This window comes from Moschus berezovskii, chromosome 14 (genome assembly GCF_049115385.1).
Source record: "Moschus berezovskii isolate FMDL1 chromosome 14, NW_MosBer_1.0, whole genome shotgun sequence".
NCBI classification, from domain to species: Eukaryota; Metazoa; Chordata; class Mammalia; order Artiodactyla; family Moschidae; genus Moschus; species Moschus berezovskii.
The window spans coordinates 56,379,081-56,397,504 of NC_142473.1; the positions used below are offsets into that span (position 1 = coordinate 56,379,081).

The following is an 18,424-nucleotide window of genomic DNA, read 5'->3' on the forward strand; positions in this document are numbered from 1 at the left end:
CCATCAATGTGTTGTGCACTCAGTTTCTCATTTAATCCTTATAATACCTCCTGTTACAGATGGGGAAGCTGGGACCTGAATGTGGGAACTCACTTACTCAGGTCACATGGCCTTTCTCTAACCCAGATACTAGCTCCTCCCCCGCTTCACCCTCCCTCCCCTCCCCTTTCCTCTCTTCACCTGCCTTCCAAGTGCCCACCTGCCCCACCCAGTCCTAGTAAGTGGGGACCCCGAGGAAGTTGTGCCAACTATAATGTCAAATATTTTTTAGGCACAGTCTCCTAGGGGGCTTCCCAGGTGGTGCTAGTGGTAAAGAACAATGCAGGAGACCCGAGAGATGTGGGTTCCATCCCTGGGTCTTGGAGCCCCTGGAGGAGGAAATGGCACCCCACTCCAGTAGTGAGGTGGGCTGGCTAGAGCCTTTGGACCAGGAATCCCTTTGGTGGAGAGGGAGGGTATTTAAGGATCTAAACTGGGCCTCCACCCAGTGGGAAGCTCACCAATCAGAGAATGTCTTGCCTGCTCACAGCATCTCATGAGTGCTCCATGGACACCTCAAGGCCAAGCTGCACTGTGCTGGAACCTGTGACCTGAGTCTCTGCTCCTCTCCATCAGCTTCCTCATCTGTGATTTGGGAATAAAAACCTCTATCCTCTAATCCAGAAGTGATGTGAAGACAAAACAGGACCAGGTGTGAAAGAGCTTGGAAAATTACAAATTTCAGGACTTCCTTGGTGGTCCAGTGGTTAAGAATCCACCTGCCAATGCAGGGGACATGGGTTCAGTACCTGGTCCAGGAAGATTTCACATGTCGTGGGTCAACAAGCCTGCGAGGCGCAACTGTTGAGCCCTCGACCAGCTACTGAAGCCCATGTGCCCTAGAGCCCGTGCTCCCACAACATAAGGACCACCGCAGTAGAAGCCCACACACCACAACCAGAGAGGAGCCCCCACTCACTGCAACTAGAGAAAGCCTGCAAGCAGCAACAAAGACCCAGTGCAGCCAAAAATAAGTAAATAAATATATAAAAATGAAGTTAAAAAAATAAAATCACAAATTTCAGATGGCAGGGGCCATCATTATTATTGGAGAGGAGCAGTGACTTCCAGGAAGATGATCCCCGCACCATACCAAAATTTCCTCAAAAGAATAGAAAGAAAACAATCTAGAGGAGACAAGAATCTGATTTCAAACAGAGACAGAGAAAGGCACCCTTGGGGAAACTTAAACCCACTCCATACTTTTCAGATGAGGCCCAGGGAAGTAAAAGGATTTATTCAACGTCACACAGCAAGGAAAAGGCAGAGAGGTAATAGGCCAGGCAGAGCTCTCTTCCTTACCATCAATTTCCCATTGAAGAGGGAGAAATATGCTGGCTGCTTTGAGGCAGAGCTGAGACAAGGTTGAGGTGAGGGACTTACCGGAGACTGGTCTCAACTCAAAGGGGAAGAGCTTTCTCCCTATGGCCATTTCCTGTAATCCAAGGGAAGCAGCAAGCAGGGCCCCGAGGTCCTCACTGAGTGCTCCCAGTCTCATGAGGTAGTCAGGCAATCCCTGAGTGTCTACCATCCTACACTACGTCCAGCCATGCCTGTTCATCTGGACGCACGGGGTGAGGGGTGTGTGTTTGGGGGTAAAGGGGGTTGATGGCAGCCACAGTCCTCTTGGGCTAAGGGGAACATGAGTATCCTCTCTTTATGGGAAGGCAGAACCCAGGCCCAAGGAGGAGGACAATACTGCTGAGGGCTCATCAGGGATCTGGAATTAGCAAAGGCTGTCTGGAGGAGCATGGTGTTTGAAGCTCCTGAAATCTGAATTTGCCATTGCCATTGCCATTGGCATCCTGAATTTGCCAGAAGCTACCATTTCCTGAGATATTACTTTGCCAACAAAGGTCCGTCTAGTCAAGGCTATGGTTTTTCCAGTGGTCATGTATGGATGTGAGAGTTGGACTGTGAAGAAGGCTGATCGCTGAAGAATTGATGCTTTTGAACTGTGGTGCTGGAGAAGACTCTTGAGAGTCCCTTGGACTGCAAGGAGATCCAACCAGTCCATTCTAAAGGAGATCAGTCCTGGGTGTTCATTGGAAGGACTGATGCTAAAGCTGAAACTCCAATACTTTGGCCACCTCATGCGACGAGTTGACTCACTGGAAAAGACTGATGCTGGGAAGGATTAGGGGCGGGAGGAGAAGGGGACGACAGAGAATGAGATGGCTGGATGGCATCATCGACTCGATGGACATGAGTTTGAGTGAACTCCGGGAGTTGGTGATGGGCAGGGAGGCCTGGCGTGCTGTGATTCATGGGGTCGCAAAGAGTCGGACACGACTGAGCGATTGAACTGAACTGAAATGAACCATTTCCTGACTTTGACACTGGTCAAAGTTACTTCGCCTTCATGACCCATAGAGAAGGCGCAGTCAGATCCACCTTCAAGGGGCGGATTGAAGCAGTAGAAGCCACCCACACCTTGCCTATCAGGAGGGCAGATCGGCCTCAGGTAGGAGTGTAGGTTTGGCAGTGGTAAATTGAGGATGTTCCGTCAAAGTGTGAGTGAAGTCGAAGGAGGGACAGCGCACTTTGCGAAGGGAATAGGTTTGAAACAGCTCCTGAAAGGACTAGATAGCGACAAGAAGGAAATAAAGGAAGTGAAGTCTTAACCAATCCTCGGGGTCTTTTTGTGGTGGGCGTTGCTTTTCTCGTTCAAGGTTCCACGCTGGTTGAGAGGAGCGGCGGCGGGGCCGGGAGGGATTGGGGAAAACCGGCCAGCAGAGGGCGCAAGAGCCGCGTACCCGAGAGCGCCGCCGGAGAAGGAGGGGGCAAGGGGGCGCAAGGCGGGCCTCTGGAAACGTGGGGGCGCAGTCACAAAGGGTGGGGCTCCTGGAGCTGCTTGGGGAGGACTGGGGGGCGGTCAGAAGTGGACTGGCTGTAGAGGTGGGAGGGGCGGGGCGTTTGGGGGCGCCAGGGGCTGGACCCGGTCGCAGTTACAATGGGATTCGCCGCGAAAGACCTGGTAGGAGGCGTGGCCTGGGCGGGGTGAAAGGGCGGGACGGGGAGCAGTGAGCGCCCAGGTTGGCCTGAGGCGCGCACTGCTCCCCCTGGTGGCGGGTCTCTCGGCTGGCGGAGTGTTTCTTCGTGTACCTGTGTCAGTGGTGTTTGTGGGTCTGAGGTTGCCATGTTGGGGGTCCCGGGGGCAGGAGGCGTTTCTGCCCGAAAGCAGTGGCTCCGCCACCCTGACTGTATGCCCGCGGAGCTGACCACACTCGGACGATTCGTGTTGCAGCGAGTGCTGGGGGGAGGCAGCTCTGCCCGCCGAGCTCCCAAGGGGCTCATCTGGAGGACTGCTTCAGTCAGCCTCCGCTCCAGTGGTCTGTCGGCTCCTCCCCGATTCCCTCCCCTCCCCACCCCCCACAACTCCCGATTCCCAGCCTAGCGCGCTCCCGGAGCCCACCCCCTCTTTGGGGCGCGAGGCCCCGCCCCCACCCCCTTTCGTCTGCCACAAAGTTTATTTGCAACAAAAGGGAGCTAGGAGGGAGCAGCTCAGAGGGAGGGAGCGGGAGCAGGAGCTCGAGGAGAGGCCCGCCGGCCGGCTGAGGAGGGGGCGCAGAGCCGAGGAACGGAGCGTCGGGATCCTGCCGGGACCGGGTCGGGCCGAGATGCTCCGGGCCGCACCGGGCGAGGCGGGGGCTGGGCCCAGGAGTCGACGCTGAGGCGGGAGGGGTCGCGCGGGATGGAGCCGAGGCGGCCCGCGCGCCCAGAAACTTGAGCCGCCGCAGCTGAACCTCTGCTCGAGTCTCTGCACCCTTACCCCGCTAATCGCCTCGCACTGCGACTTGCGAGACCCCGGCCTTGGGACCCCGGCCGCTGCGCTCCTTCGGGACGGGGGCGCGGGGGGGTTGGCCGCGGCTCCCCGAGGCCAGCCCCCCCAGAGTGAGTCCCGCCACCATGGCGGACGGGGCGCCCCGGCCCCAGCTATATCGCAGCGTCTCGTTCAAGCTCCTGGAGCGCTGGAGCGGCGGGCCCGGGCCTAGGGACGAGGCCACGGACGCTCCGGGACTGCGGCGCCGCTCCTCGTGCCGGCCGGTCGCGGCCGTCCCGGCCCAGCCCTCCCGGCGCGTGTCCAAGCTGGCGTCGGGGCCCCCGGCCGCCCCCGCGCAGCCGCGCCCGCTCCGCAGCCTCTCGCCGTCGGTGCGCCAGCTCTCCCGGCGCTTCGACGCACAGCGTCTGGACGACAGCTCCACCGGGGCCCGAGACGGGGGCGTCTCCCCGGCGGCAGCAGAAGAAGCGGCAGAGGGAGCCGCGCGCGGAGCCTGGCCCAGCGTCACGGAGATGCGCAAGCTCTTCGGGGGCCCGAGCTCCAGGCGGCCCAGTGCCGACTCAGAGGCCTCGGGGACGCCCAGCCCTGACGGGGCCGCGTGGGAGCCCGCGACCCGGGAACCCCGGCAGCCCCCGACGCCACCTCCTCGGACGTGCTTCCCTTTGGCGGGCCTGCGTTCGGCGCGGCCGCTGCCCGGCCCGGGGACCGAGGGGAGGAGGCGGCGGCAGCAACAGGAGCGAGCGCAGCGTCCGGCGGATGGTTTACATTCTTGGCATAGCTTCTCCCAACCGCAGGCCTGGGCCCGGGCCTCCTCCTCCTCCATCGCTTCCTCCTATCCTGTCAGCCGCAGCCGGGCTGCCAGCTCCAGCGAGGAGGAAGAGGAGGGCCCGCCGCCGCCGCTGCCCGGGGCGCAGAGTCCGGCCTACCACGGCGGCCACTCCTCAGGCAGTGACGAGGACCAAGACGGTGAGGGTGGCCACTGCCGGGGAGGGAGGACCGGACCCAGGCCTGGAAGCTCCTCTTTGGATAAGGACTGTAGGCCGGACAGTTATGGGTTAAACCTGAGCAGCATGGACTCGGCAGGGGGATCTGGGAGCCCGGATCCCCCAACTCCTCCAAGAGCTGCTAGCGAGGAAGGACCCCAGGAGTGGGTTGCTGGCTCTCCTCCCTGTGTACCAGGTCCCCAAGAAGGACTTCGGCCCTTGTCAGACACTGTAGGGGGAACGTTCCGCGTGGCTAAGGTGAGCTTCCCCGCGTACCTGGCCAGCCCTGCAGGCTCCCGCGGTAGCAGCCGTTATTCCAGCACAGAGACTCTCAAGGATGAGGAACTGTGGGCTAGCCGGGGTTCTGGGAACTGGGGGGTGTATCGCTCCCCCAGCTTTGGAGCCGGGGAAGGGCTCGTCAGGCCCCAGGTGCGAACCCGCACCAAGGGACCTGTGGGCACCACGAGAGTATCGAAGAATGGAGGATTGGACCTGGACAAGAGCCCGCAACGGAAGTCCCTGTCCAATCCAGATATTGCCTCGGAGACCCTGACACTACTCAGTTTTCTACGTTCAGACCTTTCAGAGCTGAGGGTCCGAAAGCCTGGTGTGCGACCTGGAGACCTTGAAAGTGGTCCGGTAGATGGCAGAGATTCACCATCAGCAGATAGCTCACTGCGGCAACTTGGGCCCATGCCGTCCCCAGCCCCAACATCATCTGGCACCCGCCCCACACTGAAGGACTTGACGGCCACCCTCCGAAGGGCAAAGTCATTTACCTGCTCTGAGAAGCCCATGGCCCGCCGCCTATCCCGCACTGGTGTCCTGAAGCCCAGCTCCTCTGAACTCTTGCTGGCCGGCCCAGGTGCTGAGGAGGACCCACTGCCCCTCATCATCCAGGATCAATATGTTCAAGAGGCCCGTCAGGTTTTTGAGAAGATCCAGCGCATGGGTGCCCAGCAGGATGATGGAAGTGATGTCCCCCCTGGGAGTCCTGACTGGGCAGGAGACGTGACCGGAGGGCAGCGGTCTCAAGAAGAACTCTCTGGCCCTGAGTCAAGTCTGACAGACGAGGGCATTGGAGCAGACCCTGAACCTTCTGTTTCAGCATTTTGCAGCCTGGGTCCCACAGGAGTTTGGCGACCCCTCGCCTCGCCCTCAGCCCAGACCAACCATCATGGCCCTGGGGCTGAAGAGAGTCTGGGAGGGTGGGCCCTGGTGTCCCCTGATACCCCTCCCACACCTGGTGCCCTCCGCCGCAGACGCAAAATCCCACCTTCAGGCCCTGGTGGGACTGAACTGAGCAATGGGGAGGCAGGTGAGGCCTACCGGTCTCTGAGTGACCCAATTCCACAGCGCCACCGGGCCGCTACCTCTGAGGAGCCCTCTGGGTTCTCTGTGGATAGCAACCTCCTGGGTTCGCTGAGCCCCAAGACAGGGCTTCCGACAGCCCCAGCTGTGGATGAGGGCTTGACCAGTGGCCACAGTGACTGGTCTGTGGGCAGTGAAGAGAGCAAGGGATACCCTGAGGTTATTCAGAGCATTGTTCAGGGACCAGGTGCCTTAGGGTGTGTGGTGGATGATAGAGTTGCTGGCAAAGCCCCCAAGAAGAAATCTCTGAGTGACCCCAGCCGCCGTGGGGAGCTGGCTGGGCCTGGATTCGAGGGTCCTGGAGGAGAGCCCATCAGAGAGGTCGAGCCCATGTTGCCTCCGTCCAGCAGTGAGCCCATCCTGGCTGAGCGGCGGGCAGAACCAGAAGAGCCCAGTCCTGCCAGGGGGCGTGCACAGTCTGAGAGGGCCCTACCTGAGGCCCCACCTGCCTCTTCCACTGCCCACCATGACTTCCACCTTGACCCGAAACTTGCTAACATTCTGTCCCCACGGCTCATTCGCCGTGGTTCCAAGAAGCGCCCAGCCCGGAGCAGCCATCAGGAGCTCTCAAGAGAGGAGAACAGTCAGGACCAGGCTGGTAGCCTGTCTCTGGCCCGACCCTCCACCAAACACGTTCGCCATGCCAGTGTGCCTGCCACCTTCACACCCATCGTGGTGCCTGAGACACCGACTTCCGTTGGTCCCCCTGTGACTGTGCCGGAGCCCATGGGCTTCCCTGCCAAAGCCCACCCCACGATGCAGGCACCATCTCTTGAGGACGTCACTAAGCAGTACATGCTGACTCTCCACTCCAGTGGGGTCCCTGCCCCGGTGCCCGTGGATATGCCCTGCCTGACTCCGACCGCACCACCGTCTGCAGAGGCCAAGCCCCCTGAGGCAGCCCGGGCTCCAGATGAGCCTTCCCCAGCCAGCAAGTGCTGCAGCAAGCCACAAGTGGTGAGTCTTAGTGGGGGCCCTTCGGGATGGGGCTGAAGGAGGGCCATGGATGTGACTTCTGCAGGGGTCTCTTGAGTGTTCTCATTGGGCAGGTGCCCAGGTGTGAGGGAGCTTCTTAGGTCCTGGAAGTGCCCAGGTGGTGTTCAGTTCAGTTCAGTTCAGTTGCTCAGTCGTGTCCGACTCTTTGCGATCCCATGAATCACAGCACACCAGGCCTCCCTGTCCATCACCAACTCCCGGAGTTCACTCAAACTCATGTCCATCGAGTCGGTGATGCCATCCAGCCATCTCTTTCTCGGTCGTCCCCATCTCCTCCCACCCCCAATCCCTCCCAGCATCAGACTCTTTTCCAGTGAGTCAACTCGTTGCATGAGGTGGCCAAAGTATTGGAGTTTCAGCTTTAGCATCAGTCCTTCCAATGAACACCCAGGATTGATCTCCTTTAGAATGGACTGGTTGGATCTCCTTGTTAATGACACGTGGCTCCTGTCTACTCAGGCCCCAGAGGCTTCTACTGGTGCTGATGTCAGAGGTTCTTATCTGCTCCAGTGTATTCTGGGTGATAATTACAAAGTGATCTAATCTGGTCCTTTAAATGTTTTTCAGGGAATAGTTTTAAAGATTCATATCGGGTTTTTTTTATCAATACATGAGGAGCTGTGAGGTTGGTGGAACTTTCTCAAGTGCCTTGCTGACCTCCTGTAGGATGTTTGAGTTTGGAGGCCCACAGATGACATGGGTTTGCCCTTCCTCATGTGGCTTGCCTGTGGTAGATCAAAATCTGGGTCTGAGCCTGGGTCTGGGAAAATTGAAGAGGTACAAGGCATGCCTTTATCTCCATAAAGTGGAGAGGGCTTCGTAAGGTACATTGGCAGCCCTGGCTTTTCTCTGTAACTCAACCTCCCCATCCGTAAAAATCGGGGGTTTTGGACAAGGTGGTGCCTCTATCTCCTTCCAGCTGTGCTATACAGATTTGTGGGGAGTCTGTGGCTTGGCACACTCTTTGGACCTGCAATCTGCCAAAGCCTTCTCCAATTAGAATGAGGACCTCTCGGGAAGGGCAGGGTCAACGGAAGGGCTGTCAGCAGACAAGACTTGGGAGCGCTTGTCCCTCAACCTGCAGGCTTGTATCTTCTCCCTGCTCCCTCTTTCTGGTGACTCTGAGATGCTTCGCCCTTCCTCTGCCAGACCCCAGGCTCTGGGACTCATTCTCCCAGAGACTTCCTCTCTGCCTCTGTCTTTAGCTGTTTCTGGAGTTTGGGCTGTTGGGTTCACATGGGTTCTAGGCAGTGTGATGGCCTGGCATCTCAGTTGGAAGCTAGATTTGAGGCTCTGGCTTTGAGTCTGGAGTGGAGATGGCCTGGGGTTATTTCAACCGTGGCTCACACACCCATTGTGTTCCCTGCAGAGTGAGGAACCTGAAAACCCTAAACCTCTGACTGATTTGGTCACTGCCGGTTCTCAGTGCTCTCACGCCCCTCTCTGAACTCTCTCTGTTTCTCCCTCCTATCTCTAGTTTTTCCTACTCCTGGCTCTGGTGTCTCTCACAGAGGCTGCCGTCAGTGGGCAGGGAGAGGGAACATTTAGGACCTATCCTTCCTTCTCAGAGCTTGGTAGGGTAGCTCAGGTGCCTGTTGTCTTTTTGGGGCGGGGAGGGATGACAGCAGGGGCAGCTCCTGCCAGGGATCCCCTCCCCAGATACTTTTCCCATATAATTATCTCCTCTGGGAGCCTTGGGGAGTAAGTTAGGGGAGTGAATCGAGGGACTTGGGGAGACTTGGGGGAGGGGGCCGTACTCCTAAGAAGAGGTGGTGAGAGGAGGCGGGAGTTTTTGCGGAATTGACTCCAGGCCTACTCTCATCACATTGTCCCCCTGTCCTGCCTGATCTCAGGGAGAAGCTCAGCCCCTCTCAACGCCCCACACGCCCCATGCTGCCCCCAGAGGGGTATGAGGTGGGGCATACCTGCTAACACAGGCTCTCTCCAGCCTCCAAGCCTTTGCTCGCTCCAGTCCCCTTATCTCTCCAGGCCCAGCGTATTGTCCCTTCTTACCCCTTAGAGAACTGGTGAGTCTGTCGTTGAAAGAGCAGCATTTGAGCCCCTGCTCCAGATCCCTGTGTGGCCTAGAATCAGTCAGGTCCCTGATTTTTGCTTCACTTTCCCCTTCTGTAAGTAATGGTCTCTACCTGGCAGGCCTGTATACACTGTGCGTGGGTGGTATGATCATGCCCTTCCTGGGGGCAGGAGAAAGGGGAAAAAAACAGGGTTCACTGTCTCAGCTGCTTCTCAGTGACCAGCCTTGGCCCCTCCTCCCTGCGCCCTACTGCTTTCAGAGCACAGGACTGGGCATTCTGGCCTCAGTATAACCTGGTGGACTTCAGTCAGCTCAAAAGAGATTCACCATACCCTGACTCCCAACTCACTCATAAAGCCTGGAAGTTCTCCCATCTGCTAGCCTGAATCCCTCCTGCTGTCCCCTTCCTTCTGGCTCCAGGAAGATGGGGAGCAGCTGTCCAGCCTTCCTTCTGGCCTTCGTGGAGGAGACAGTGTCCCTTTGTTTCAGGCCTGGGGTTCCAGTCACGCTGCGCTGTGGGTGGAGATGGTGTGGTGTGGGCTCCAGAATAAAAAGGGAAGAGGCTGTCATGCTTTGCTGATGAGGCAAAAACCAATGTGAGCCCAACCAGGGGCCGGCAGGAGAGGCTCTGGGGACAGAGGGGGCTCCTACCCCACCCTTGGGCTGCAAGGAGTCCCTCAAAATCAGTTCTCTCCCACCCCAAAGTCAGTTTCTGCCCTCTAGTTGGTGCTGCCCCCGCTTTTGGGAGCAGGAGGCCTGGTACCATGCCCAGCTCCGCTGAGACCTGAACAGAGTCGTCTTGAGTTTCACAGTTTTCCCATCAGTACAGTGGGTGGTTTGACTGCCTGGTCTTTGAAAGTCTATAGGATGGACTCAGCCTGTAGGGTGGTCAAGGGAAACAGAAGGAGTCAGGATATGGCTGGAAGGGAGAGAAAGGCAGCTCTATGCAACAGCTGTAAGGACCTAGGAGCCCAGGGAATAAGGGATAACTCATGGTCACTTTCCATGAACACCTGCTTGCAGATCACTTTCCATGAACACCTGCTCGCAGATGTACTGGGTGGAGGAGGCCCAGCTGTGGATCATTTCTGCCCTGCCCCCTCCCACATGCCTTGTCCTTTCCACTTAGGCCCACAGTAACCTGGAAGATCAGCAGTTCTTCATCCCAAGGCTTCCCTGTTCTGGCCCTAAAGTTCAGAGTTGATCCAACCTTCTGTCCTCAAGTACCTGATACCCATTTGAGAGAAGCGGCAACTCGTCTCAGAATCAGATGGATGGACTCAGAAAACTTTAGCATATTGAAATGGCAGTAACAGCAGCTGACATTTATCAGGTGCATACTACAAAGAATCCGCCTGCCAATGCAGGAGAGGCGGGTTCACTCCATGGGTCAGGAAGGTCCCCTGGAGAAGGAAATGGCAACCCACTCCAGTATTCTTGCCTGGGAAATTCCATGGACAGAGGAACCTGGTGGGCTACAGCCCATGGGGTTGCAAGAGTCAGATATGACTTAGCAACTAAACTACCACCACCATATGCCAGACTCTTTGAATGTTTCAGTCTTCAAAAATGAAAGCTGTGAGAATCTCACAAGGCTGAATTCTTAGAATTGCAGGCTCTTAGATTCCCACTGAATCCTAGAATGTCAGTGTTTTGGAGGTGAAGGGGCCTGAGGGTCCCTGTTTCTTTTCTTGATGGAATTGGCCTGCCATCTGAGTAATGGGGTAGGGTCAAGGGATAGTGGGGGCCTTTCCTGTACTCCCAGCTGTCTGAACACTTTCATGGTAGTTGTTTAATGCTCTGGGGCCAGGGTTTGTGATGGGAAGAACTTCAAGACTCAGAAAGGAGAACGCTGACTTTAAGGTCACCTAGTATGGCAGGGCAGAGCTGGGCTCATGCACCAGCCTGACCTTGCCCGCACCCCCTGCCCCCAGCAGACGTGGCCCCTATCCCCCTCTTGCCCAGCAGCTCCCTACCTTGCAGAGGACTGCCTGGCTACAGCTCTCTGTCACCTTTCTTCTCTCTGTCTCTCCTTGGCAGGGAACCCACAGGGTGGGGGTTCTCTCCTTTCCCTCCTTGGCTCTTCACTCTGATTTTTCCATGGAAACTGGCTCTGGGAGGGGAGGCGATTAGGACATTTGGAATTCTGAGCAGTACCAAATATCTATAATTAAATGTCTTGTCACCCAGTAGGAGGAGGTTGGGAAGGGGAGGACAGGCAGAGGGCTGTCCCTTTCGTCTGTTTATTCCCTGTCTTCCCCCCCACCCCCAGTACTTTCTAAGGGTCCTGGACTCTTAGGGGAGTGTGGCCCAGGAATGGGTTGTCCTCCCCCGACCACAGGGAAGAGCTGGGGGATGGACCAGAGTTGCGTCTGACATTTTCCAGCCCTGAATTTTCAGGACCAGCTGGATTTGGGAGGCTGGGAAGCTGCTACTAATCCTGTCCCCAGCCCCCTCCCAGTGCCGGGACTTGCCCCTCCTGCTTCCTTCCCGCCCATCTGTGATCTCTCAGGCTACATGAGCTGCCCCGCAGTGGGGTGGAGGCACCGCCAGGCTGCCTGGAAGGGGCTGTGGATATTGAGGGACTGGCCTGGGTGCTGGCAGGAGACGCTCCCTGGAGGAGGCTCTGTCTGGAGCTCAGCTTTGAATATCCAGAAAAGAAAGGGAGAGGTTCTAGGAGGAGGGCACAGCATGGGCAGAGGCTAGTAGGTAGGAAGTTCAGTTCAGTTCAGTCACTCAGTCGTGTCCGACTCTTTGCGACCCCATGAATCACAGCACGCCAGGCCTCCCTGTCCATCACCAACTCCCGGAGTTCACTCAAACTCATGTCCATCGAGTTGGTGATGCCATCCAGCCATCACATTCTCTGTCGTCCCCGTCTCTTCCCACCCCCAATCCCTCCTAGCATCAGACTCTTTTCCAGTGAGTCAACTCGTCGCATGAGGTGGCCAAAGTATTGAAGAACAGATTAAATGTGTGTCCTGGGAGTTAGTTTCAGAGACTTGGGTGAGCTTTGATAAGGCAATGCATTCATCCTTGCAACAAATGCTTACTGAACCCCTGGACACTCAGGCACTCTGCTAGGCCCTGGGGTACAAAACAAAGGCCTGACCTCATGGAGTTTCCAGACCAGTGAGGAGACCTGTCTGTAAATGGAAACCTTGTGCTTCAGAGAGAGATGAGGGCCGGAAAGCACAGGAAACCAGGATAAGGGACTAGAGGCTGACAGGGTTGGGGGGAGGGATATATTAAATTAAGAAATCTGAATAAGGTCTCACTGAGGTGAGATTGGAGAGCAGAGACTTGGGGAGAGCAAGACAGGCGGCTGTCTTTTGGGGAAGAGAGGAACAGCAAGTGCAAAGGCCCTAGGGTAAAAGTCAAGTGGACAGTGTGAATGGAGTTACGTAGGAGATGAGGTCAGAGTTAAGGGAGGGTGGAAGCGGGCTGGGGCCAGATGAGGTAGAGTTCGGAGACGAATAGGAGGTCTTCCATGTTTACTTGAGGTGAGACAGCAGACCATATTTTGAGGTTCTGAGTTAGAGTAGTGACCTAATCTGACTTAGGCTTTCACAAATTGGCTCTAGCTACTCTTATGGTTGTAGACTACAGAGGCCCAGGGGAGGGGGCATCAAGAGGCCACTGGAACAGTCTGGGTAAGAGATAATGGGGGCTTGGGCTGGGGCAGAGGCAATGGAGTAGGGAGTTTCTGCGGCAGCTCCTTGTGGCTGTGAGGGGTCACTTAGAGTGGGGAGGGGGAGATTGACAAAGCCCCCAGGGTCAACGGGAGCTGTAGGCTGCACCAGACGCCCCTGTAGACCTCTGTTGGTGTGGCTCAAAGGCTGGGAGGGTGGAGGTTTTCAGGGCCCAGTGAGGCAGGTGACAGCCTTACCCCACTGGTGTCTCCTCTGCAGCTGCTGTGATACCTGTCAGCTCCAGCTTGCGTGTTACCTGAGACAGGGAGCTCGCGCCACCCACAGGCAGTGCTGTCCCTCCCATCTGGTCCCCCCTCCCCTCTGGGATGCAAGGGGAGCATCCCAGTACATAGAGGGGGCAGGCCCAGGGTGGACAGAGACTTGCCCCAGATCCTGGGTCTCAAGTATGGAATTGTGCCCAAGGTGTCCTGACTCCCAGGCCATACGTTGGCCCCACAGAGTTCCCACTAAGCAGAGCTGGCAGGGATGATGGTAGTAGGGCGGGGGGAAGGGGGAGCCTATGTTTCCCAGAAAGGCTCGCAGCCCTGGCGTTCTTATTGGGAAGCGTGCCCAGGCAGCCTGGCGCCTTGGCTGGCAGGCCCTGAAACGGGGGCGCTGGGTCTCTTGGGAAGCAGGAACCTATTAGAACCATGCCCCCCCCATGGGAGTTGATCCTCCAGGCAACCCCCACCCCCCACCCCTAGGCCTCTAGGGGCATTCCAGGGGTAGACAGAGGCAGAGGAAGACTGCCAGGCTGCCATGCTCTGAGCTGAGACTGAGCCCCAGCCCATGACAGGCAGGGGCCTAGGGCCCCAGCCAGGGTATCTGAGCCCCCTCCAGTAGCTTTGGGGCTCATTAGGGATGACGTGGTATGACATGTGAAGGTTGGCACTAGGCATCAGGAGACCTGGGTTCTAGGCTTGGCCTCTCCTTTTTCCTGCTGTGTGACCTTAAGCAAGTCCCTTCCCTTCTCTGAGCCATAGATTCCTTCACGTTCTTGGGCACCAGGAAGAACTCCCTCTCCTGCTGGGAGAGGTAGGAGCTGTCCTTTGTAGGATCCCAGTTTGTATTAATAGACTGAAGTGCTGGTGGGTGGGATTCACAGTCCCCTTTACCTTGCTGAGGAGACTAAGGCTCAGAGTGGAGCTGGAACTCACCCAGGCTTGGCCCCCAGGGACCCTATTCCCTACAACCAGCTGCTGCTCTGTACCCTTCCACACATGTAGAGGGGGCCTCTTCCCAACACTTGTGGCAGATTGTGGGGCTCACTCTGGGGCCTGCACACAGAAGTGTTGATGCTGCTGCTGTGTGATGTTAGCACTTTCTTTGGGGTTTGGGGCAGTTGTGGAGCTCTGAAACACTCCCGGGGCAGGGAGAAGGAGAGAGGGGAGTCTCCAGAGGTACCTGAGGTGGGAGGAACATGAGCTAATTCCAGGGTCTAGGCTGGCAGATGGGTGGTGTATTAGTTTCCTGTTGCTGCTGTAGCAAATTTGTACGTGTTTAGTGACTTAACATAAGTATTATTTTATAGTTCTGGAGGTCAGAAAAAGTGGGCTTTACTGAGCTAAAATTATGATGTTAGCAGGGATGAATTCCTTCTGAATCCTTCAGGGAAAAACTGTGCCCTTTGTCTTTTTCCATCACTGGAGGCTGTTGGCACTTCTTGGCTCATGGCCCCTTCCTCCATTCTCAAAGCTGTCAGTCAGGTGGCAAGAATCCACTTGCCAATGCAGGAGACATAAGAGATGTGGGTTCGATCGCTGGTTCGAGAAGATCCCTTGGAGTAGGAAATGGCAACTCACTCCAGCAATCTTGCTGGGAAAACCCCATGGACAGAGGAACCTGGTGGGCTACAGTGCATGGGGTCACAAAGACTCAGACACGAATGAGCGGCTTGACAACAATATAGTGTCTTCAGATCTCTCTCTCACACTGAACCAGACCTCCTTCCTCCCTTGTAAGGACCGTTGTCATTGCTCTGGGCCTATTTGGATCATCCAGGATAATCTTTCCATCTTAGAATCTGTAATTACATCTGCAAAGTCCTTCTTGCCATGTAGGATAACATTCACAGATCATGGAGATTCAGACCATGTAGGGTAACATAGTCACCAGTCTTGGGGATTCAGACGCAGACATCTTTGGCCTTAATTCTGCTTTTGACCGGTGGGCAGATGGGTCAGGCTGTCAACTTCTGGAAACCAGAGCCCCCAGTAGGTGCTGGTCACCGGGTCGAACTGGTGAACTCAGGCTCCCTGCATTTATCCTGCACTCATTTCTTTGCCTGAGCATTTGTCACTGTCATTTATCCATTCATTCAGCAGTCATTTGTTGAGCCCTTGATGGGCAATAAGAACACACAGGGAAAGCTTGGACATCATCCCTGCTTGTCAGGTTCTCAACAAGGGTCTTAGCCCACTGATATGGGTGGGGTCCAGAGGGTGGCTGAGCCCTGTTCTGGTGGGAGAGGGACAGAAGAGCCAACGTGTCCCCTGTGGATGGGTTTGGCTTCTAGAGTGGCTGCCTAAAAATTGGGATGAAGTAGCTCCCAAGAAGGGCAGTTGGCAGGAAAATGTAGAGCCAGGGCAGAGAAAGAAGAGTGGGATCTAGGGTAGAAATCACATCTCTACTGGACTGGCCTAGGCTGACTCAGGGCAGATAGCCAGGAGCTCCCCTCCGCCTGTGTTGGGAGCTCTGGGTTGGGCATTAGAGACCTTGGTGCTGTTGGACCAGAGTCAGGCCCCAAAGGGCCGAGGTGATGCCTAAGAGGTGGCCCTGAAGGGTGGCATATGGAGGGTAAGGAGCACGGTCCGTGTCCCTTCTCAGGCTGGCTTTGGGACCCAGGGCAAGCATTTTCAGACCCCTCTGAATCTGTAAAGTGGGTGCATTATCCCCTTACTCCATGAAAGATTATGATTAAGATTGAATGAAATCATGCCAGGAGGGTTTCCTCAAGAAATGTTAGCTCCTCCCCTTGTAACTGAGATGCTAGGATTCTGTGATCCTAAGAGACCCAGATTGCAAAATGCTCAGGTTCTCAGCATCTCTTTCCAGCCATGAAGTAGAGGACAGAGCTCTAGATAGGAGGGGTGTGTGGGATCCTGGCTACATCTGTAGGATGGATGACCCAGCAGCCTGGGCCTTTGGAGGTGGGCAGAGGGAGAGGGGCTAGGCAGTGAGGTGGAGCCAAATGCCCACTGACCTGGCTCCTGTCTCCTGCTCCCTCACCCATTTTGTCACCACCAGCCCCAGCTTGGAGCAGAGCGAGGTCCCAGACCCATTGGAACCAGCCTGTGAAGTTGATCTCAATCCCCTCTGCTACCCATCTTAGGCTGAGAGGCCCTTCAAGGTGGGAAGTCTGAGGTCCATGTGCCTGGTGGGCTTTGGGGTTAGACAGATGAGGGTTGACATCTCAGACCTGACCCTTGTCTCACAGCTGGGTGATATCTAACAAGTCATTGCACCTTAGCTCTGAGCCACAGTTTCCTGCTCTGCAAAGTGGGAATGCTAAGGAGTTACTGTGAAGGCCAAAAGAAAACTTATGGAACGAATCCTCAGCCCATGACCCCAGGTCTGGAAGCTCTCAGAATCATGGCCAATTTAAAGTGTATACTTCAGAGATTGCCAGTTCAGACCACAGAATCTCGTGGTTTCATGATGAAGGAGTGTGAGTTTTTTTTTTCCCTCTGCAGAATACATAACTTTTAACTTAATTTTTTCATACATTTGAGATTATTACTTCTTGGTTCTGAGATTTTGGGGCCAAAGAGAAGTGGGGCGGTCTTAGGCCAGTGGGAGAGTAGTTGGGGGACTGTGATGGTGGGGGCCAGGCTGAGGGAGCAAGCACCAGGTTGGTGTCTGTTTCCTGTTTATTGGTTCCCAGGGGGTGAGCAGGCCCTGCTCCCCGAGCAGCATGGAGCAGGAGGGAGGGAGGCCTGGGGTCCTGGCTGCCAGCCAGCCCCACAGCCTGGCCTCCTGAGACTGCCGAGACCCCCCTCCCCCAAGCCCCCTTGGACAAACATCCAGTCCTTTCCCAGGACAGGGCATTGGAGGTCAAGGAGCAGATGTGAAGGGAAGGGGCAGAAGGACGGGAAAGGACTCCCCCCACTCCCCCCAGAAAATCCTACTGGCTCCATCTTTCTTGACTGCCTGTGTCACCGCGGTCTTGCTCCTGGTTCCTCACTGTCCCTGTCTGTCTCTCCCTGTGTCCCTGGGGTGGGACCTGGTGTGAGATGTCCAGCTTCCTGGCAGACCAGGAGGCAGGAGAAGGAAGAGGGGCAGGGCCTTGAATGCCGGGATGGCCCACCCAAGGAGACCCTTGGAAACCAGTGTGTCTTCTAATCACCCCTCACCCTTGCATTATTCAGCAGGGAAACTAAGGCACAGTGAGGGAAGGGGTCTTGCCCAAGACCACGCAGCAGTGGACCAGGCCCAGCCATCTGCCCGTGCACCTCACAGCTGGGTGTAAGGGGCCACACTGGGGAATTCTTGAGAGGGGAGGGGACATAGTCCCTTGGCGTTTTAGAGAATCGGGCTGAACCAGGCAGGAAAGAAAAGCCTCGATGTATGTCTGGGGCCAAGAGGGCAGGGAGATCTCTGACCAGAGCGCATGGGGAGGGGCTGTGTGTGCTGGAGCCAGGTTTAAAGTCTCAAGGCCAAGTGAAACCGCAGAGGCTTTGTCCTGTGGGCAGTGGGGAGCCATGGAAGATAAGGAGCTGAGGAGGAGGAGGAGTGCCAGACGGGCACATTGAAAAAGCATTCTCTGCTTATGGGGGGATGATTGGATTGGGGAGCAGGGAGGTTAGAAACCCAAGCTTAGGGGAGCAGGTGATACAGGGGTGGAGAGAAACTTACTAGGGCAATAATTTGGAGGTAAAATTGAAACTTAAATTTAGAGGCCCTGTCTGAAGCTGGGGTAGGGGGAGTAGGGCCTATCTTCCCTATTGGAGTTAGAGAATGAGGCAGTGGACAGGGTGCAGGGTCATCTGAATCAACCTCCTGCCTCGGGGCAGAACTTCCCTCTGCATTTCTGGAAGGGCGAGGGAGCTCTGAGCCAGCTTGGGTCCCTGCCTCTGTGTTCCATGTGCTTTTCGTCTAACTTCAGATCTTCTTGCTCCAGTGGAAGTGCCCTGCTTCTCAGCGGGTTCACCAGAGAACAGCAGAGCTCCAGGCTACACCCCCAGCCAGCCCTTCTGGGAGCAACCTGGGTGGGGAGCGTGTGAGAAGAAAAGGAGCAGGCCGCTGTTCCCTGGCTGGCTAGGACCCAAGATAAGGCACTTGGCCTCTGTCTTCCCATCTGTAAAGTGGGAGTCGTAGGTGTGGCAGAGCCCAAAAGAGCTCTGGACTCTGCAGGCTCTCGGGAGCTGGGGGAAGAGGAACTGGTAGGTGGACAGGCAGACAGCCTTGCCAGCAGTGCTCACAGTGGGCCCTGTAGTTGCAGACAAAGTATCCTCATGATGTTTTTGTCATAGACCCCAAGACAAGTGCTGTTCTGTGGCCCTGCAGTCCTGGAGGCCTTCCTGGAGGA

At 56.4% G+C, this 18,424-nt stretch overlaps 1 protein-coding gene across 1 annotated transcript in view; it reads left to right on the top strand.

The window, feature by feature from the left end:
• The first annotated feature begins 3,513 nt into the window (after positions 1-3,513).
• ARHGEF17 (Rho guanine nucleotide exchange factor 17) overlaps positions 3,514-18,424 on the top strand; it is a 60,504-nt gene continuing 45,593 nt past the window's right edge. Inside the window, exon 1 of the mRNA XM_055423637.2 lies at positions 3,514-7,131. Within this exon, the coding sequence (XP_055279612.2) occupies positions 3,949-7,131 (3,183 nt within the window). The 5' untranslated portion in view covers positions 3,514-3,948. The remainder of the gene's footprint in view (positions 7,132-18,424) is intronic.